This window comes from Pipistrellus hanaki, assembly GCF_964339955.1.
Source record: "Pipistrellus hanaki genome assembly, chromosome: 3".
Taxonomy (NCBI): domain Eukaryota; kingdom Metazoa; phylum Chordata; class Mammalia; order Chiroptera; family Vespertilionidae; genus Pipistrellus; species Pipistrellus hanaki.
Genome location: NC_140505.1, coordinates 83,839,502 through 83,862,710, shown reverse-complemented (window position 1 = coordinate 83,862,710; position 23,209 = coordinate 83,839,502). Strand labels below are relative to the sequence as shown.

The 23,209-nt window shown below is 37.2% G+C and overlaps 1 protein-coding gene across 2 annotated transcripts; it reads left to right on the top strand.

The window, feature by feature from the left end:
* Positions 1-445: 445 nt before the first annotated feature.
* ESD (esterase D) lies at positions 446-23,209 on the top strand. Of its 2 annotated transcripts, XM_084879483.1 has the most exons (10): positions 446-554; positions 1,777-1,824; positions 4,191-4,265; positions 4,822-4,910; positions 10,301-10,399; positions 11,670-11,794; positions 12,826-12,945; positions 14,897-14,995; positions 16,211-16,378; positions 22,982-23,209. In XM_084879483.1, the coding sequence occupies exons 3-10, from the start codon at positions 4,198-4,200 to the stop codon at positions 23,060-23,062; spliced, it is 849 nt and encodes a 282-aa protein (XP_084735609.1). In that variant the 5' UTR covers positions 446-554; positions 1,777-1,824; positions 4,191-4,197; the 3' UTR covers positions 23,063-23,209. The 2 variants fall into 2 exon arrangements, with proteins under 2 accessions (XP_084735609.1, XP_084735610.1); XM_084879484.1 differs by lacking the exon at positions 10,301-10,399.

The window sequence follows — 23,209 nt, the reverse complement described above, 5'->3', positions numbered from 1 at the left end:
CCCTTGTTTAACTCCAGGTACCAAGTGGGTGTACTGGAAAGGTTTTTTTGTGGGTTTTTGGGTGGGAAGCAGACTTGAAATGATGTCCTAGTTTCCAAATAACTTCACGTGGAAACCTTGTCCACCAGTTAATCTGGGACAGAACTCTGGTTTATTCCAAACTAGTTTTCCTGTTGCCTCTGGGAAGATGTTGCGCTATCCACTAGGTAAGTCTTTATGTGTAGACCCCTGAGAGCTGCAGTTGGCAGCGGAGCCGCCCCTGGGGCTGCGGGGGCGGGGCCTGCGGGGCGGGGCCGCGGGCAGACTGGATGAGGTGGGCGGGTCTGGAGGGGCGGGCCCACGTGGGCGGGGCCGCGGGCGGATGAGGTGGGCGGGGCCGCGGGCGGATTGGCTGTGGTGGGCAGGTCTGGAGGGGCGGGCCCAGGTGGGCGGGGCCGCGGGCAGACTAGATGAGGTGGGCGGGTCCGGAGGGGCGGGCCCAGGCTCGGGCCCCAGCGGCCATGTTGAGGCCCCGCCTTCCGACTCCAACTTCGATCCAGCAGCTGTCGCTGGAGGTGAGACTTGGTGTGCTCAGCGAAGGCTGTGCTGGGCTCTCTGGGCCGGGGCTGCGGGGCCAGGGCTGCACCGGCCACCCGGCGGGGTTGGGGCGGAGGCTGAGGACGGCGGGGTCCGCGGGTGCGAGCGCCCATACAGCGGCCCCGGCCCGCTTGCTGCGCAGCCCGGGCCGCAGCACGAGCTCTGCGAGGAGGACTTTGTCCGGAGGCGCAGCGCCGGGTCCCCAGTTCCCCGCGTCCCTGCAAGCCCTGGCGCCACGCCGCTGCAGCCCACGAGCTTCCCATTCCGTGGCCCTTCCGCCCTGCCCCGCCTGCGGTGCAGGGCGCCGGTTACTGAGGGGACCAGCCGGAAGCCTTAGCGCCCCGCTGCCGGCTCGGGATTCCGGGGCCGCGGAGGGGACAGGGGCGCGCACCGGGTTACGGGGACCTGCATCTCCGGAGGCACTTGAGACTCTTTGCAACGCTTGTTTGTGTTGCAAATGCCTGTTAGAGTTCTGCTGTGGCCTTGGCGTCATTTCTGATGGCGTCATTGGGAGAGGCCTCTGAGCAGACGTGATAGGAGGTTATTTGAGGCTGTGGGGACAATGGGAGCCAACATCTGTCTGTGTTAGCACAGCCCGCGGTGCTCTAAGCAGTACATGAATTCACCAGCCCCGGCGCCCGCCGGCGCCCTCCGGCTGTCCCACAGTCCGGTGGTGCTGGGGAGAGCTGTGTGTAGGTTAAGAGCCCGTGGAGTGTACACTGCAAATCAATGGATCAACATCAGGGAGTGTGGGAACAGGAGCAAAAACACTACATGGGAAGAAGGAAAGAATGTGTAAAAATGCAAAAAACCAAATTCCTGGAGGTGAATGGCATTTAGCTTCAATAAGAGTTGACCCTACAGTTCTTGGACCAGACAGATTTAGGCTTTTTATCTTGCTCTGCTTTTCTAGTCCCCACTCCTATTTCCTTCACTCTCAGGACTTGACTACATCTTATACTTCTAAATTATATTTTAAAACTTAAAAAGAAATTATTATAGCACCTTAATCCTATAAAGTAGAAATGCTGTTTTATCAGCTGCATTTTCCATGCTGCCATATCCAGGGTCAACAGTCACCTGTCTAAGGAGAAGAAAATGTCTCTGCTAAGAACGACTGATTAATCTGCTGTACATGTCTGTATAACCTTTGTTGTGGAAAGTATGTCCTGTTTATAAAACACGTGTGTTTTTTTCCAGGATCATTTACTTTTTGGTACAGAAAAAGAGCAATTAGCAATTGGACAGGTAATTGAAGTTTTATATCTTGTATGTTACTTTGAAGTTGAATGAAAAATCTAATGACTTGGTTTGAAACATTATTTTGCTCATAAAAATTTTTTAATGAAAAATGTAAATTACCTAGTGTGTCATATCATAAATCATACTATATCTAGTTCTTAGTTTATGTCATATTTCTTAATGAACCTGACTTTTTTCTTGATTTATAATTGACAGTAGTTTCTAAAATGGATTGTTAGAGAGAGAAAACATGTAAAGGTTTTATTTATATTTTTATTCATTTTACAGATTTAAAAAACAGAATTTTTACTTTGTTTTCTCTGACCAAGTGGAAAGTATTTGATTCTGAATTTGAATAAAAACCAGAGGAAATAGACTAGTTATAGTTTATTAAAATGAATAACAATGTATGGAATGATAAAGGACAAACTAATTTTAATTGTTTTTTTTAATTTATCGATTTCAGAGAGGAAGAGTGATGAGAGAGAATCGTTGATTGGCTGCCTCCTGCACGCCCCTTACTGGGGATGGAGCCTGCAACCTAGGCATGTGCCCTTGACCAGAATTGAACCCGGGACTCTTCGGTCTGCAGGCCAATGCTTTATCCACTGAGCCAAACCAGCTAGGGCAGGACAAACTAACTTTTAAAACTTTCACATAATAGGTAGTAAGAAATTAAAATTTAATCATTCATTAACTCAATAAATAATTATTAGTAACTCTTATGTATTAGATACAGACTCAGTGTACCCTGTTTTGGGGAAGAAGCAGACATAGTCCCTGCTAGGTTTAAGAAAATAGGATTTCCCTGTAGAATAAGTCAGCACATCATTAATGTATCTATTCATTATTTAAGATAGGATCTTGAGCCAGAGTAGCTGAAGTTAATATTCAGAATCATCTAGTGAGCAGTTTGTTGTTTAAGAATTTATCCTTTATAGATTAAAAGCATAAGTCTATGAATAGAAGGTTATGTCTCTATAATTGTAGTACCTTAATACTATAAAATTAGTCGATGTTAGTTAGAGTGTCTAAAAAACAAGAGTATTTAAAGACCCTCTAGGGCAGTGGTTGGCAAACTGCAGCTCGCCAGCCACATGCAGCTCTTTGGCCCCTTGAGTTTTTAGCAAAGGCCCGCTTAGGAGCACCTAATTAAGTTAACAATGTATCTACCTATATAGTTTAAGTTTAAAAAAATTGGCTCTCAAAAGAAATTTCAGTGTTGCACTGTTGACATTTGGCTCTGTTGACTAATGAGTTTACCATTCACTGATCTAGGGAGGCAGGAGAGCATAGCAGCAGAGTCTCTGATATCTTTCTGGTTCAAATCCCAGCTTTCCAATGCAAATCTAAGTATTTGGATTTATTGAGGGGGTTGCTTTAAGGTAGGATTGAAACTAATCTTGTTTAGAATTTTGCAAAGACATTTCCAAAATTAGCTTTTTGATGTTTTTATTACATATTTTTGAGGAATAACCCTAGTTCTGCATCTAATCAGCATACAGAACCTTTTACTGAAAAGACCACCTTTGAGGGAAAGGAAGTCCTTTCTTGAGAAATACAAACCAGAGTTAGTCTGGTTCCTCTTTGCTCAGTAAGCACTTATTGGTAAAGGTGATTCTCCAATTTTTAAGTTTATTTTTAAAAATTAATAATGTGTGGTATTTTAACATTTAAATATTATTTATGAAAATTTAAAGGATTTGTTGGAGAGAAAATAATTACCAAACTTCAGAATTTCCCTATAACAAGCTGTATTTTTATTTATTTATTTTTATTATTTTTTAAATTTTAAATTCTTTATTGTTTAAACTATTACATAAGTCTCCTTTTTCCCCCATTGACCACTCCCTGGCCACCCCACCTCCCAGCACATGCCCTCACCTCCACCCCCATCCTCTCCTCCCTCCATTTGTGTTTATTAGTTATGCTCACATGCATGCAAACAAGTTCTTTGATTGATCTTTTACACACACACACACACACACACACACACACACACACCCCGCCTGCCTTCCCTCATAGATTGGACAGTCTGTTCGATGTTTCTATGACTTTGGTTCTATTTTACTTATTTATATTCTGCCTCTTTCTGAAAAGAATTTGGTATAGTCCACACAAACACAAAAAACACTTGCTAATAAATTGATAATGACACAAAGTATTAAAGTTTTTTAAAGTAGTAACAAGTAAAAATGTGTGTATGAAAGTTAGTTTCTTAATATTATTTATTAGAGAAAATTAGCATGTGAGGAAAAAGTCCAGGTGAAAAAACACTTGTATGATAGGATAGTTTATCTGAAAACAGTTTTCAAATTTTTCAGGAACTAATTCTATAGAAATTAATGAGATTATTTAATCTTTATTAATAGGAAAAGAATGGCATTGAAACAGATTTCCAGCAACAAATGCTTTGGGGGATTGCAGAAAGTTTTTGAACATGACAGGTAACCACTAAGAAGATACACTTTTGTATGTCTCTCATTCTTCTTCCATCCATTTGATTCTTTAAGCCCATGAAAGGTTATTGTTGCATAAATTACTGTTCACATGGACAAAATATGTTGTTTCTTCAATGAAAATTATCAGCCTTGATAGTAGTGATTTTAATAAAATATTAGTGATAAAGAGCAAATTAAGGATGTGGTACATTTCAGTGCCCATGAGTGAACATATAATTTAATATTTTTAGAATAACTTTTTCATGAAATTTTATACATCATTTTAGAACAGAAACAGTTTTTGTTTTAATATTAGTGCTACATTGAGCATATTAAAATTATTTTTAAAATTTATTCTGGCCAAAATGACTGTGTTTTTGTGCACAGAATAGGCTCAGGTTGGTTGATAAATCACTAGCCTCATTCTTTAAGGGACAAGGTTCATTCCTTAACATTGGTGGAATGAATTACTTTGGGCATTAAATCATTTATTTTATGTTTCTGTCTTGACTGATGAGGATCATTGATTTTGTGTGTGTGTGTGTGACTGTTAAAATTGCAGTGTTGAACTGAACTGCAAAATGAAATTTGCTATCTACTTGCCACCAAAGGCAGAAACTGGAAAATGCCCTGCTCTGTATTGGCTGTCTGGTAAGTATTAAGTATTTGAATTTTAAAATGGAATTTATTTTTCTTTTTCACTGGCTCATTTATTTTTACTCATTTATCTTGACTTACTAGTTTGCTTTCTGAGCCATTTATATAAGGCTTTAGGAAACTGTCATAGTTTACTCTTACTTTATCCTGAGAATAATTTCATGCCAACTGAATTACATTTATTTCACTTCTGTTTTAATTTTACCTGTTAAAAATTCTAGGGAGAGGAAAACGAAAAACAGTAGGACATGGTTTTCCCCGGCAATATCTGTCCCAGGGAAGATCTTGATACAATATTAAAGCTCAGTAGTCAGCAATTTTTTTACTAGAAGGATGATAGATTAAATTTCATGTAATCATAAAATAGCATGACTAAAAATCATAGCTAGATTTCATACAGTAATGTTTTATACACATATCACCACCCCCACAAAAATAGTAAAGCTATTTTACTAAATACAAAATCACATTTAAAAAATTACTTTTTTAAATTAAATGTATTGAGGTGATATCCTATATAATAAAGATGTAATATGCAAATGGTTGTTATTCTGTAAAGCATAACTACTGACCATGTAAGGACCGGATCACGCATCAGCAGGAGGGTGGGGCAGCGAGCTACAAGAGCTATAGGAGGGGGCAGGGCAGCAAGCTATTGCGGGGGCGGGGGGATGTGCAGAGGGACCTACAGGAGGGCAGAGCAGCAGGCAGAGAGCTACTGGAGGGCAGCTGGAGCTATGGCACATGGACTCGTGCGCAGGGCTACTAGTTGCTTAATAGAATTATATAAGCTTCAAGTGTATATCATCTCTATATTTATTACATTGTGTGTCCACCCCAATGTATTTCACCTTCTTTTTCAGTTAAACCAAGTAATTTAACAGAATGTAAAGTTCTGGACTCAACAGCAAGAGCTAAGAAAAGTTACTTACCTAGTTTATACCTACCTACTCACGTATTTCTTGTAGAGATTTTACCACTCACATAGAACAATATTAAGCTTAAACCAGGACACCAATGACATGCTAATTTGGAACTACAGACAAATAATTTTTTATCCTGTTTTCTGGAATATTTTAATTAGACTCCATGGATCTTTTCTGGCAATAGTTTGGAAAAATTACAAATAATGGTAATGCTTCTTAATCAGGTGAATATTAAAGACTGTAAAATGGATATTTGAGAGAGTTAAGGTTTTGCCATCAGTAGTTTTGACCTCTGTGCTAACTTTTCTTTTACAAGATGTTGGCACTTCATCTATGGAAGCAAACATTACAAGGAGAGATGTAGAAACCAAATTATGGCACAGAGTGCTATCTTTGTTTCCTTGAAATTTCTTCTTATAACTTAATAAATCCTCTCTTATGTATGATTTCTTATGTATAACCCTAAATACCAATCTTTAAAAATTAGAATGGATATTTTAAATGGCAAAAATTAAGTGCATATCTGATTTTAACTCAACAGCCCATTACTATGATAGAAAAAAAGCAAACTGCTTTGCTAGAAGAATATTGGGTATTTCCAAAAATAGTAATAACAAAACTACATGTTTAATTGTTTTAGAAACATAGCTAAAGATGATCTTCCAAATCACGTAAGCTATTTTATAGGCCCAGTGAAGTTATAATACCTAAGATCTCTTAACAGGGCGAACAAGTTTTCTAATTCATGGTCCAGAGCTGTATTTAGTCCTTTCTCCTGTTATTTTTGCTTTTTGTTTCTGATAAGATCATCTAAAGTCAGATCTCTTGGTTAAAAGAGTAATAATCCAGATCAGAAGTATCAGGTGTTGTGTAATAGGTACTATATTAATAAGACCCTAAATTCCTAACCAAGATTTAAATCCATTAAGACAAAACATTGAGCTTCATGAGTATAAAAAACAGAATTTTTTTTATTTACATGAAATAATTGGATAGTTTCCTTAGTGAGATGCTGAAGAACAGATATATCTTGGAAATTAAGGCTTGATTTTCTGAAATAAGGTAAGATTAACTAGTACACTTAAATTCTAGTGCAATTCTAGAAGGTGGTCTGGATTCATTGTATTGCATCTGATCATCAAAAGTCTTTCATTGGATTCGTCAAGAATGTGCCTTCCTTCCCCTGGCTGCCAGCACTGCCTTTGCTCTGGATTAGAGCTGCCTTTTTGCCTTTGCTCTGGCCTGGAGCCGCCTTTTTGCCTTCCCACACTGCCTAGAGGCCTGGAGTGGCTGGGGTGGTGTGGAATGCCAGCATTGTCACCATGGTAATGATGCAAGCATCCAGCCCCACCTCTGGCCCCTCAGAGCTTGTGTATGCAAATTAACTGGCCATCTTTGTTGGGTTAATTTGCATACTCACTCCTGATTGGCTGATGGACATCGTGAAGGTACAGTTAATTTGCATCTTTCTCTTTTATTAGTGTAGATACCCAAGAGAATTGAAAACATGTCCATACAAAAACTTGCACACAAATGTTCATGCATTATATTATACACTAGAGGCCTGTTGCATGGATTTGTGCATTGGTGGGGTCCCTCGGTCTGGCCTGCACCCTCTCACAATCTGGGGGATGTCAGACTGCCAGTTTTGGCTCAATCCCTGCAGGCTGCAGCTGCACTCGCCAGCTGTGAGCTTGGTGTCTGGTGCCCATCTGATAAGCAGCACTTGTGCTGTGGGAGCACACTGACCAGCAGAGGGCAGTTCCTGCATTGAATGTCTGCCTCCTGGTGGTCAGTGTGTGTCATAGTGACCAGTTTACTGGTCATTCGGTCACCTAGGCTTTTATATATATAGATTATAATAGCAAAAAAGTGGAAACAAATCAAAGGTTCATCAATTAATGAAATTATAAATAAAATGTGGTCTATCCATTATTCAAAAACAAAAAGTAATATATATATATGCTACATATACTGTGGATGAAACTTGAGAACTTTTAAAAAATATATTTATTGATTTCAGAGAGGAAGGGAGAGGGAGAGAGAGATATAGAAACATTAATTATGAGAATCATTGATTGGCTGCATCCTGCATACCCCCTACTGGGGACTGAGCCCACAACTCAGGCATGTGCCTTTGACTGGAATTGAATTTGGGACTCTTCAGTTTGCAGGCCAAGGCTCTATTGAACCAAACTGGCTAGGGCAAATCCATAAAAGTAGAAAGTAGTATGTAGTTACCTGGGGCTAAGGTTGGAAGAAATAGGAGTGACTAATGGGTATGGGATTTCTTTCAGGGGTGATGAAATATCCTACAATTAGATAATGGTGATGGTTGTATAATTATAAATATACTAACAATCACTGAGGTAGTACGTTTTAAATGGGTGAATTGTATGGCATCCAAATTGTATCTCGATAAAGTTGTTGCAAAAACAAACAAACAAACAAAAAACCCCGTCTCTTCATATAAAATAAGTGCAGTTTACCAAGTACAATAGATATTAAGTAGTAATCATCTCCAGACTCCTGAGAGTAATACTATTAACATAAATATCTTCATTCCTATTAATCTACAATTCAGTCCCTGCTGCTTTAATAGAGGGACTTGTGTTCTAATTAGGAAAACATTTTTTTCTCTCTGATCTCTAAACAGATTTACATTTCCTTAGTGCAAGGTACTATGCATTGTGTACCAGACACAATTCAAAGCTCTTAACATGCTAACACATTTAATCCTCACATTGCTTTATGAAGTAAAAATAGACAATATTATGCCTATTTTTCTTTCTTTTTTTTTTTGGTTACTCCTCACCTGAGGATATTTTTCTGTTGGTTTTTAGAGAGAGTGGAAGGGAGAGGGAGAGATAGAAAGAAACACCTATGTGAGAGAGACACATCGATCGGTTGCCTCCTGCACGCACCCCGACCAGGGCCAGAAAACCTGCAATCAAGGTGCGTGCCCTTGACTAGAATTGAACTCAGGACCCTACAGTCCTCGGACCGACGCTCTGTCCCCTGAGCCAAACCAACTAGGGCTTATGCCCATTTTTTAAATGAAAAAAAACTGATGCTCTGAATATTTGAGTTCCTTTCCTGATTTTGTTTAATAATAAGTGGTTGTGTGACATGAGGAACCCAGATCCTTTCTGAAATCCAAAACCCATGTTTTTACACTATCATCCTTCCTCTTTTGAATATATTTATGTTCAGGTCAGCAAAATTGTTGACCCTTTATCTGTATTTGGAGCAATTCTTCATGATATGGCTTTCATATCTCTGGAAGATGTGCTAAAAGAGAACATGGTAGACGGAAAGGATCTTGTTCTCTTGCCGCGACTAGTGAAAGTTTGTATATCCTGATAGTTTATTTAACCATAAACTTCCATAACACTTTATCCCAATGATACTTGTAACTTTATATGACCTTCATAGGACAGCTTTGGGAGCATTTAACCTAAGACAAATCTTAGAGTAATATTATTATGAATTTTATGAAAAGGGTTTTTAGCATCTTTTTTATAATTATTTCTAAAAAATTATTAATTTAGCAAATCTTGATTAGGCAATCACTCCATAAGTCTGTGCTGCTATTAGGGGATAAGTGGAAACTATAAAAGTGTCCTGTAGTTACTCATGCATCATGCATATCAGTAAGCTTTGACAGTGCTAATTATCAGGGATAGTGGGATATTTATAATTGGCTACTGGAAAGGGGCTGTTGGGTTACGTGCTTTTAGACTCAGGCATCTACTGCCAGTTCATTCTTGGCCATTCTCACATCTTGGCCAGTCTTACCAGACTCTCATAGTAAGAGAAGTAAATCATCTCTTCTATCATATTACTGAAAAGTTTAGAGGTAGGAACAATAGAAGAAACAATTGTAAGAATAGGCTTAAACTCAATTTAAGGAAGGTATGTGGTAGCCATTACCCTCTTCTTAGTACATTGAGGAATACAGAGATGATAGGCTGAATTTTGTTGCTGTGAACTACTTGTCTATAAAAATATTAAGTTATTTGTATTATGATTACCATAGTATTTTCTCACTGTGAATATTTATGTTTTAATGAGGAAATAGTAACATTTCATTAGCATTTTTGATAACATTGCACTGGGTTGTTATAACACTGGTTCTATGCGCCATATTGCTATTCTACAGCTTGAAAATTTCTATATTTCCAAATGCATCTGACCCTAATGATTTTAGTGATTGAAGCTTTACTGAGTGACTTTCAAAGGACAGCTAAGGGAGCACTTAACAGTAATTCAGGTCTTAGATTAATACTGTTATAAATTTTATGAGAAGGGGAACTTTAAGCATCTTCTTTAGAGTTATTTCTTTTAAAAAAAGCATTTTGATAATATCTAGTGCGATTTTTTTCTATGTTATAAAAATATTTAAGCTTCTAAATCACTTGCAGTATAGCATGAGATAACAGTATTTTTGATCTTCAGGTTTAACTTGCACAGAACAGAATTTTATATCAAAATCTGGTTATCATCAGGCTGCCTCAGAACATGGCCTTGTTGTCATTGCTCCAGATACCAGCCCCCGTAAGTGTTCTTGTTCCCAAGTACTTTGTAAATAATATAAATATCTAAGACTAAGTTATAAGTGGGATATTATATACACTATAAAATTAATTTCATATATTTGCTATATCTCTATTAATCTTTCAAATGACTCCATGACTCTAAAATGCCATGTTATATACATTTTGTATTATATAGGTAAACTGTCTTATCATATGATAATTATGTCTTTTTCATCTCTGTTAGTCATCAAATAATCATACAGTTTAAAAACAATTAGTTTTAATATAAATGTCTAAAATGTTTACATGAGAGAATATTAAACATTGTGCAGCTTAATCCATCAGATAGTTAAAACTTCTTTTGTGGGCCCGGGAAGTCTCAGGAAATGGAATTTAAAGGCCAGTTGAAACTCTGGAAGTAGTGCATTTCCTTTCACAGGCTATATTACACAAAAGCAAGACATGTCTCACTAGAAATGTAATAAATTTAATTCAACATAGCATCAAAAATATAAAATGCCTAGGCATAAACTTTAAAACTGTGAAGATTTATTTTTTAAATGATGAAATTTGCTCAAGATCACAGATTAAAACCTTAATAATTGGAAAATTGTTATGTTTCTGGAAGGGTAGTCTGAATATTACAAAGGTCATTTCCTTCGAGTTACTCTACCTGTTACTCTAATTCTATTCAAAATTTTAATGGTTGGCTTTTTAACTACATGTAAATATATAGAATAAATCCTAATAAATTGAAAGGAATACAAGAAAATCCCAATGAGGCATGGGTAAATAGGGGAAACATGAGGAATGATTCCAAAGTACATGAGACACTCTGAGTTCATTCATGATAATAAGTTGAACGAAGTATTTGTCTCCTGTCACTTCTAAGTGATAAAGAGAATTATAGGAAGTGTTGGTTAAGGGTGAGGGTCATCAGAGAAGGAATCTCAGCACATTTTTGAAATTAAAAAAAAGGTTGTGAGCCCTTTGACAAGTAAAACTGAGTGAGGAAGTATAGGTGGGGAACTTCACCATCAATGCCAGGTGCTTTATGTTGGCGGTGAATACCTAGCCTGGAAGGGCATTCTTTCTCTCACCTCATTGGCTAGAACATGGCCTCACTCAAGAGGGTCAGGAAGTATGTGCCCCAAAAGGCAAAGAAGAGAGACCCACAATATCTGGCTAACAGCTTTAAAGCAAATGAACGTTCAGATTCATTTAAAAGTTTGCAATTAAACATGGACCATTACTACAGAGTAGATGAAACCACAAGTTTTCCTTGATAGGTGGCTGCAATATTAAAGGAGAAGATGAGAGCTGGGACTTTGGCACTGGTGCTGGGTTTTACGTGGATGCCACTGAACATCCTTGGAAAACTAACTACAGAATGTATTCTTATGTAACGGAAGAGGTAATTTTATTTATATTGTAATTATTAATCCATGACTGCCAAAACACTTGATTTGGACACAAAATCCTTCTAGTCCTGAGAATTTTAAACTAGGATATGGTATTGTTGAATCTACTTTCTACAAATTTATTATCTTGTGAAAGTTCCAAGGTTTACTGGTATTATCATTCTATTTACTGCCATTTAAGTTAACACTAAATATTATTTTAGAGAGTTTAATAATCATATTGGTATCTATGTGTACTGCCCAGGTTACACAAAGAAAACAGTTTATGAACAAAATTTTTATTTCTCTAGCAACTGGTTCATTCAGAAATTTTATAGTAATTAGTCAAGGCTTAGTTAGAAAGGATAAGTAGTAAAACATTACTTTTATTAATATTTATGTTTAGATTATGCATTTTTTAAAATTTTATATGATTTTAATTGTTAATATATGCTATATTATAAAAACTCAGAAACAATAACATGGAAGTCACCCATTATCCTATCACTCCAAATAATGGCTGTGTTTGGTATATTCCACATTTTGGTATGATTAGTTTTTCTATAATTGTAAAATATTTTTTATTTTATTTTTTTAATTGAAAAAATAAATATTTTTCAATATTTATTTATAACATACTTTTAATAATTGCTGTCATATGCCATAATTTACTATGTCCTAATGTTGGATATATATGGTGACATCATAAATATTTTTTCGTTGATTGTCTTTTTGTATAATTCTTTTCCCTTAAGGACTTTTCCCCTAAGAATAGATTCCAAGCAATAGAATTGCGAGGTCAAAAGTTTAGGACATTTTAAAGGTTCTTTATGCATCTTCTTAAAGTTGGTTTCTGAGAAAGATATGGCATATATTCTCCAGTGATATATTAATTACCATTGTCTACCTGAGATTAAAAGAAAACTTTAATAGTTCATACCATTGTAAGTCTGTGATTTAGCACTATTGATTGTATAATTTTATATAACTGAAAAAGTTTGAACTTTCTCTTATATCTCTTGTCACACTATTAAATCTTCTTTAGCTTCCTCAACTCATAAATGCCAATTTTCCAGTGGACCCCCAAAGGATGTCTATTTTTGGCCACTCCATGGGAGGCCATGGAGCTCTGATTTGTGCTTTAAAGAATCCTGGAAAATACAAAGTAAGGTTACCTAAGCTTCTAGTGACAAATATGTCTCTTGGATAATATAATATTAAGAACTTTCAAAGATTGAAGTTAGGGTATTATTATAGTACTGGGACTATTCTAGAAGTGTTGGGAATTTCAGGAGGTTGTAGGGGAGGAGTATTAATTTTGACCACACAATGTATGCTACATATTCAGAAGCATAAAAATTTAATCACAGCGGTTTCTTGTGGGTTTACTAGAAGCATTAAAAAATTGTATCATTTTATTGCTTCAATTCAAACTATAGTTTTCTAGGCACTTTCTTTTCTAAAGGTTATTCTTGATAAATATTATATCATGTACTTATATTTTTACCAAGAATATTTTTGTGAAGTTTGATTGAGGTTTGTGGAGAGAGAATTTATTCATGATTTGTAAAAATGTACAAATTCTTGATTCTTAATGCCTCTGATGAAAATTGGAATGCAGCTTGATTGAAAACTGTTACTCTTAGCCTTCCTATTTATTTATTTTAAGCTTTACTTTTTTCTTTTAATATATTTTATTGATTTTTTTACAGAGAGGAAGGGATAGAGAGTTAAAAACATCGATGAAAGAGAAACATTGATTAGCTACCTCCTGCACACTCCCTACTGGTATGTGCCCACAACCAAGGTACATGCCCTTAACCGAAATCGAACCCGGGACCCTTGAGTCCACAGGCTGACACTCTATCCACTGAGCCAAGCCGGTTTGGGCAAGCTTTACTTTTTGTTGTTTGTTAAGCCAAATTGGAATAACCACTGTATGTAGAATGCTATACTGTGCATCACAGCATACCATAAAATGGAAAAAGGAAATCTTAAAGCAATGGTCATCTTAAGATTGCTTCTATCTTTAGAATCACAAGACTATCAGAGACCTCAAAATATATTTAATCCATTTATTTCCCTTAGGAAGAACTTCTTAATCATTTGTGTGTGCCACTGAGAAATGAAAATATTTCTCATAGCAGTTTCTTGCTTTGTTACCAAATATATTTCTTTTTCTTTCCCCCCAAAAATATATTTTATTGATTTTTTTATAGAGAAGAAGGGAGAGGGATAGAGAGTTAGAAACATCGATGAGAGAGAAGCATCTATCAGCTGCCTTCTGCACACCCCTATTGAGGATGTGCTTACAATCAAAGTACATGCCCTTGACCGGAATCGAACATGGGACCCTTGAGTCCGCAAGCCGATGCTCTATCCACTGAGCTATATTAGGGCTCAGATATTTTCCTTTTGGTAAGCTTTATAAAATTGGATTAATTCATGTCATGATAGAAAACAAGGGTTTTATTTTCCTTTTTTTGTGCATAAAGCAATGAAATTTATTGTGTTTGAAGGAGAAAATCAAATTTGGTTGAATGTTTTTGTCCTTTAAAAAAAATAGTAGACATGGATAAACATAACATTTACAAACACTCTGAAACTCAGTGGTTCCATCTTTGCATTTTTATCCAGTGACAAACAACAGTGCACAAAATTATATTGTATTAAAAATTCTGCCATATTTAATGGCATTGTTCAGGGCTTTTTTTGGCATTGTTTAAGAGAAATAATGTGTCTCAGATATAATAATGAGTTCAGAAACATTGGCATAATCTGTTCCATATTACTACTCATTAATTTTAAGCAAGAAAAGGAGTAGAATCTCAATATAAACTTCCATTGTGCATTACTTAATTGAAAATGTAATGTATTATTTTAGCAACTGTAGTTTATTAGCTGTCTTAATAGAACACACAAAAGATATATTATGGAGAGATCTTACAATCTAAGCTCATAATATAGCAAAATGAAAATTGTTCATAGGAGTTATGGCAAGTCAGAGTTATAAGCAAGTTGCAAGTAAGTTTTGAGTTTCTAAGCAAGTTTCAAATATCTGTTCATATTTGATTTAGCAACATATAACTTGTTTTTAAATTTATTTGTTTCTAAAGTCTGTGTCAGCATTTGCTCCAATTTGCAATCCAGTGCTTTGTCCTTGGGGCAAAAAAGCCTTCAGTGGATATTTGGGAACAGATCAAAGTAAGTGGAAGGTAGGTACCAGATGGCTATCTCAATACTCATTCTGAAGTTTTTAGTTAAAAAGAAAAAGCTATACGAAGTATTGTGTAATGTACATTTATGAGAATACTAGTGGCCCAGTGCACGAAATTCATGCACATTAAAAGGGAATTAATTAGAGGAAATATTTTAATATTGCTATTTTCCCTTTGTAATAAAAGTGTCAGAAATTAAAGAAAATTAGTAAAATGTATATGAAAATCTTTCTCTTGTCAGAGTCTGGGGCACGCCATGGGTCCTTGAGTTAAGTCCCTGCCCACCACCTGCTTGCACTTCAAACATGCAGAAGACCCAGACCCGCCAGCCCCACCCCTATCAAGCCCCGACGGGCGAAATATTAAAATATTTCCTCTAATTAATTCCCTTTTAATGTGCATGAATTTCGTGCACTGGGCCACTAGTATTCTCTCTTCCCCAGGCCAGCACTAGGGAGAGGGGACACAGCCTGAGGTCCCCTGTTGAGCCCCACTGGGCAGGGGGTGGGGCTTGAGGTCCCGTCAAGCCTCGCTGGGCTGGGAGCATGGCCTGAGGTCCCTTGCCCCAGCCAGGTGCTATGCAGCCTCGGGTTCCTGCTGTTCAGTCATGACATTACGGCATCCCAGCTAATTTGCATATTCCTCTATTATATAGATAGATTCCTAGCAGCAAGCTTGCTTTTTCAAGCATAGGAGTAGATGCTTCAATATGAAAATTAAAATAGTTCTTTCTCCTGAGACTCATTTTACTCTTGTGTAGAAATGAGCCATTTGCAGACTCTACCCAGACTTAGAATATTTTACAAATGAACTCATCATGTGCCTGTTAAGTAGAAAACACTTGAGTGCTTTCAAGGTCATTTACACATGGATCCCTATTTTAAGATTGATCTTTGAAAGTCTAATAAACTGGAGAGTTTAGAATAAAAAAGGCTATACTTTATAGAATGCTTGAGATACAGAATTCTTATCACTGGTATTTGTCTGCTTCAGAGTAGGGAAGAGCCTATCATTGGGAAAGAATTCTGAAAACTTTATAAATAAAAACCAGACAAGCCAGCTTTTAAGTCAGCTTAAAAGCTTATTTCCAATTTAATCAGCCTTAGAGTTTAAATTGCTTTAAATTTATATTTGGTTCTAGTATAGTATATTCTAAAAATAAATATTTCTGGGCACTTTTAGATTTATTTTTAAATATTTTTCTTTTCATAGGCTTATGATGCTACTCATCTTGTGAAGTCCTTTCCAGGTTCTCAGCTTGACATACTAATTGATCAAGGAAAAGACGACCAGTTCCTTTCAGATGGACAGTTACTGCCTGATAACTTTATCGCTGCCTGTGCGGAAAAGAAAACCCCTGTTGTCTTTAGATTACAAGAGGCAAGTATTAGGAAATCTTACCTTGTTCTAAATAAGTATTAAAAAGCAGGATTCCAAGTACTTTTAAATTTTTATTTTATAAATTGAAATGCTACCTGTAGTAAGATATTTTTTAATTGTAATAAGATACTTAAAACCTTTCTATTAAGTTAGTGATATGTAAGACAAAAATTCATAGAAATAAGAAAGCTTTTGGAGGTTAAAAGTATGTATAGTTTTTTTTCCACTGTAAAAACAGTAAATAACAAGAAGCTTAAATACTTGCATGGTACTTAATCATCCACATTACTGAATATATCTTACTTTATACATGCAGGACAAGCTTCCAGCTTATTTTATGTACACTTCTTAGCCCCAGATGCTTTATATTGTTTGTCTGACACACACATGTGTACTTTATATTGTGCTACTTAGTATTTCTAGTTGTTTAAGAATGATTACTAGGTTTCAGTTTGTTTGTAAGTTTCCTTGATTAAAATACTTTTGACTATTTACTACTCACCTAACTCTATGTTAACCCTACCAGACCTGAGGCCCTGAACCTAACTGTCCCCTATACCTGAGCTCCTGAGCAGGGGTCCTCAAACTTTTTAAAGTGGGGGCCAGATCACGGTCCCTCAGAGAGCTGGAGGGCCGGACTATATGAACTACTAATTCCTACTGTAACACCTCGGCTGCGCTCACTGCCCAAAAAACCTGGCGGGCCGGATCAGACTCCTCTGTGGGCCGCATGTGGCCTGCGGGCCGTAGTTTGAAGACCCCTGCTCCTGAGCATTAAAGAGAGAAAATCAACATGATATAGAAAAATGTTAGTTACATGCAAACAAGTGGTTAGAATAAGATGGAACTTGGAGACATTGTAGAAAATAGGTCTCCCTTTCATCTAGCCCAATATTCCACCTTTGTGTGCCAATCCACCCAGCAGGATGAGCCTTGTTTCACACACAGGTACTTCCTGCAAAGTGAGCACCAGATGTTGCTCTTCACCTTTTGCATGGGTTGTCTTTGTAAGACACTCCAGGATTTTGCTTGTTGTACCTGGAGTGCTTTTCCATGCACACACACAGATATGATTGGACGATGTCCCAGGGGGAATCTCTGGAAAATGATTGCCTGGGGTCATCCGTTGAGGGCAGGGTTCCTTTTGTGGATGGCAATCGGCTGATGTCCTGTATCCACCAATAAGTTGCAGGCACAGTTTCTGAATATATCTGGTGAAATAAACTGGCTTTTTTTGAAGCAGCTTGCTGCTTTGAAGGATACAAGATATAAGAATTATAACTGGCCCACATAAAAAAAAAAGTTATGAAAAGCCGTCGGGGTCAGCAGTAATGACAATGAGAACAGTGAAGGCGGGTCATCTGGTCATTTTTGTCACAGCCACCCATATATTTATGATAGTCCTTCACCAGCTGTGGCATCAGTATTTCTTGCACACTGCCATCTTTATTTCTTCTGTTTATTACCTCATTTTGGGCTGGATCGTGATAGTTCGAAATAAATGTGATGGGCTTTCTATCCTGCCAAACTAAACATGTTACACTTTCTTGACATAGATAGCGACTGTCGCCCCTAGCAAGTTTTTTTCCACTTTTCAGCGACGTAGGAAACTGCTTCCTGTTTTAATGCAGGGTTCCCACAATTCCTGTGTGTAATTCTGACAGTACATATTTAGTAAGGGTTACAGAGTTATATAACCGGTCCGTGACAAGCACATAAGATTTATTTTCCATTGCACATGAGGTGAGGAGATGAACGGCTGTATTTCCTACTGTGTCCAAGTCTTTTATAGACATTGGTGCAGCACCAGTGTAGATTTCTGCATTCAAAATGTAGCCAGTCTCACCTTCACAGAGAAGGAAAGACTTGATGCCCCACTCTGTGGGCTTATCCTTGATATACTGCTTGATGGCCAGCGGTTTTTTGCTGGGATCATCCCCTCATCTAGGCTCAAATGTTGCTTTGGCAGAGAGAAGTGGAGAAACTTGGGGAGCAGTCTTTCTAAGAAAAGCCTAACTTTATATATTCTATCTGTCTTATCGATATCTGTGTCTTCCTCATCAATTATGTGTAAAAAACTCCAAAGGGCCAAGAATCTGTCTGAGTCATAACATTTCAAAATCCGGGAGTAAACCCAACAAAGTCAGAGCCCTCATTTGTCCAATAATCCTGATAGCTGGGCTTTATACATAAGTATTCCATATAGATCCCCAGTCCAAGAAAAGCCTTCATTTCTTCCACTGTGGTGTCCTTGAAATTTTTGGCATTGTAGGAGTTGGGCTTTGCTATATGCAATTGGTGGGCCCAGAGGTTGATTTTCTCTGTCAAATTTTGCCAGAAAGTATCCTCCAAAAACAAGGATAAAAAGTCAGTTGGTTCACTCTCCTCTGTGATAGATCCAGGAATGTTCACTGGGCCTTTTCCATCCTCAGTGAAATTCAGATCTGTATTTGGTGATACAAAATTCCTTGACCAACCTTCATCACCCCCTAGATCTCTATCAGCTGTTTGAGGCACACGCCCCCCCTTCTCTTACTATCAATCTAGCTCTAGATCTGTAAGGTTCAAGATTCTCCTCATTGCTGGGTTTTTCTTTGTCTTGCTATAGCCTTTTTGTTTTTTGGTTATTTTTGTATAAGAAATCAAGTAATTGGTTTATTGACTAGGTATTTAACCTCTTTGTTTCTTATAGTATTAAGTGAGTATTATAAGATTGTGCCAATTCATTTAATTTGACATAACTTATAAAACTATATATAGATTTCAAGTGTACAATTCTATTAAAGTGATAATTATTTTATTTTTTTATCTTTATTGTTGAAAGTATTACATAAGTTCCTCACCGACCCCCCCCCCCACCACCACCACCATTGTCTGTGTCCATGGGTATGCATATTTGCATACAAGTTCTTTGATTTCTTTCCACCCTCCCCTGCCTTCTGAGGTTCGACAGTCTGTTCCATGCTTCTATGTCTCTGGGTCTATTTTTGTTCATCAGTTTATTTATTATATTCAGATATGAGTGAGATCATGTGATACTTGTCTTTCTTTGACTGACTTATTTCACTTAGCATTATACTCTCCAGGTCACTCTATGCTGCCTCAAAGGGTAAGATGTTCTTTTACTGGTGCATAGTATTCCATTGTGTAAATGTACCATAGTTTTTTAATCCATTCATCTACTTATGGATACTTAGGCTATTTCCAAATCTTAGCTATTGTAAATTGTGCTGCTTTGAACATAGGGGTGCATAAGTTCTTTCTAATGAGTGTTTTAAGTTTCTTAAGATATATTCCTAGAAGTAGGATCACTGGGTAAAATGCAAGTTCCATTTTTAATTTTTGAGGAAACTCCATACTGTTTTCCATGACTGCATCAGTCTGCATTTTTACCAGCAGTGTACTAAGGTTTAGTTTTTTCTATATCCTTGCCAGCACTTGTCATTTGTTGAATTATTGATGATAGCCAATAACCTATGTTTTAAAGTCTATTTTGTCTAGAATAAGTATCGCTGCCCCAGCTGTTTTTGTTTTATTTTCATGAAAAATCTTTTTTCATCCCTTTACTTTTAGTCTCTGTGTGTCTTTTGATCTAAAGTGAGTCTCTTGTAGATAGCATATGCAAGGGTCTTGTTTTCTTATTCATTTAGCCACTGTATATCTTTTGATTGAAGCATTTAATCAATTTGAATTTAAAGTAATTGTTGATATATAGTTGCCATTTTATTCATATTTTGTATCATTTTTTTTCTTCTTAAAGAATACCCTTTAGCATTTCATGTAATACTAAGTTTGGTGGTGATGAACTCCGTTAGCAATTTCTTGTCTAGGAAGCTCTTCATCTGTCTTTCAATTCTAAATGATAGTCTTATTGGGTACAGTAATCTTGATTATAAGTCCTTGTGGGTTTTTTTTTTCATCACTGTGAATATTTCATGACAACCCTTTCTGGTCTACACAGTTTCTGTTGAGAAATCAGCTGAGTCTCATGGGGGCTTCCTGTGGGTAACTAACTGCCTTTCTCTTGCTGCTTTTAAGATTCTCTCTTTGTCTTTAACCTTTAGCATTTTAATTATGATGTGTGTTTGTGTGGGCTTCTTTGGGTTCATTTTGTATGGGATTCTCTGTGTTTCCTGGTCTTGTATGTCTATTTCATTCACTAAGTTAGAGAGTTTTCTGTCATTCTTTTTTCAAATAAGTTTTCAATTATTTGCTGTCTCTCCTTTTTCCAGCATCCCCATGATGCAAATATTATGCTTGATATTATCCCAGAGGTTCCTTACATTATTCTCATTTTTATAGATTCTTTTTTTTAAATATATTTTTAATGATTTCAGAGAGGAAGGTAGAAGGAGAGATAGAAACATCAAGATTGAGGTCAACACTCAACCACTGAGCCACACTGGCTGGACTAGTTTTTCTTTTTGCTGTTATGATTGGGTGTTTTTCTGCTACCTTATCTTCCAAATAGCTGATTTGGTCCTATGCTTTATCTAATTTACTGTTGATTCCCTCTAATTTATTCTTCGTTTTATTTATTATATTCTTAATTTTGGACTTATTCTTTTTTTATGTTATATATCTCCATTTTTATGTTATCTCTTCATTAAAATTCTCACTGAGTCCACCCCATGGAACAGGACTCACTTTAGTAAGACTCTGGTGCCCATCAATTAACCCCCTTGAGAGTGTTGGGTGGTGCTCTGGTGTCATCTGAAGCCAGATGTGCTGACTCTGAGCCTCCTGGGAGATGCAGGCCACTGCCTCTGTCCTGCCCTGGGCCACCCAGCATGAGCTACTGAGCGATCTGTATATAGCTACTACTTATCCTGGTCTTTGAGGTATCTGGCAGAGGCTAAGTGGGGAACCGAAAATAATTGCCACTAGTGCCAGGCTTGGGGCCACTTAGCTATGGTATGGGGCATGCTGAGACTAGATGCTGCTTGTTTGGGGTTTGTGAATCTTTGAGAGATTTTTAGGAAAGTTCACAGCATGAGTCAAGACATTTTTTTTTTTTATGGAAGAGTCACTGGAAGCCACTTGGGTGGGTCTAAAAGTTAGGCGGGCAGAGTCTCAAGGAATCACCCAGTGAGGTTGGAGGGGAGAGTCGGCTATTGCTCCTGCAGGGGAGGACTCAGCAAGGGAACAGTGGCCTCTGTTGGCACTTTTGTCAGGGAGAAAGCTGCCCCTCCAGCCTTCTGAAGCCTGGTGATTTAGTTCCTCATATGTTCCTGGTGCCTTTTGAGATGCAGACCCAGAGCTGTATCTCAGAGCAAGTGAGTCTGAGTAAGTTCATGCATGCCTTTTAACAGGAATGCCTTGGGTTCCAACAGCCTTCTGTCTTACTCATCCATAAGCCCCACTGGTTTTTACAGCCAGAAGTTATGGGGAGTTCTCTTCTGGCACTGAAACCCTGCATTCTGGCCAGGACCCCTCACTCTACAGGGGAACTTCAGAGATATCCCTCCTGATTTTTATCCGCTACATGGGAGTGTGAGACCTGCCTATTCCTTGTCTTCCCCACTAACTAGTCTTGAGTACAGTAAATTCTTAGTTATAGGACTTCTGTCCAGCTAAGCTTCAGGCAGTTCTCAATGATGTTGCTCTGTAGTCTAGTTGTAATTTTTATGTGGTTATGGAAAGATGCGAGTACCACATTTACCTACACTGTCATCTCGACTGGAAGCCAAGTTTGAGGAAGGATTGCCTTTCCATTTAACCTATAGCAATGGTTTTAATTGACCAGATAGATTGATGCTTGTTTCAACTCTACTGTCTGGCACATTACATTTTCTCTCTGTTTTATAGTAGTTTTGAAAAGAATTTATTAACTTTTTACCCAGTTTGATTTATTGCTGAAGGATGTCAAAGTTTAATGAATTTTTCCTTTTTCCTTAAGAAGAGATATGATATGCTTTTACTGTGTAGGTGGAATTTTTAATAAGATTTATGATGACTATTTGGCTTCCCAAATAGTAATCGATCTTTGGGTATTTTTGTGTTCTTTCTCTATATTGTTTATGTATGTTCATTTTGTATTTTAACATTCCCTCTCCTATCCTTGTTAGTGCACTTCTTTTGTGAGTTGAAACTTCTTACCCATGTTTCTAAGTTCTCTAAATTCTGATTCTTTTAGTCCTTGCTTTACTCTGTACATTTAATTAATGTGTTATTTCCTCTCTTTGCATATAAATGGCAGCATCTAGAAACAAGGTTATAAAGAATGTTGAATTTTTCTTATATTCTTAAAGTACATTTTTATTGATTTCAGAGAGGGACAGATAGAAACATCAATGATGAGAAAGAATCATTGATTGGCTGCCTCCTGCACGCTCCCCACTGGGCACATGCCCTGACCAGGTTGGCGCTGAACCACTGAGCTACACCAGCTGGGCTTTCTTCGTATTTTTGCCACTCTTTTAATGTTCAGTGAAAATGTTAAAGTACAGTGAAAGCTTTATTTTTATTATAAACCTGCTTCATACAATATTATAATATTTTGGCTATTTATGAGCAAAGTGAGATGAGAGATTTAATGTCACTATTATCAGTGTTTCTGAACGGTGGATAAATGTCTTATCATCTCTCTATTTTGTCTTCTAGGGTTATGACCATAGCTACTACTTCATCGCTACCTTTATTACTGATCACATCAGACATCATGCAAAATATCTGAATGCTTAAACTTCAGATATGAGAATCTCTTCAGGATTATAAAAATTATAATAATTGCAGGGAAAAAGATTTCAAATCAAAACATTGTATTTCATAGTGCTAAAAATGCTTCATTTTATAGTTGAATCACCTTCTGAATAAATATATGAAACCTTC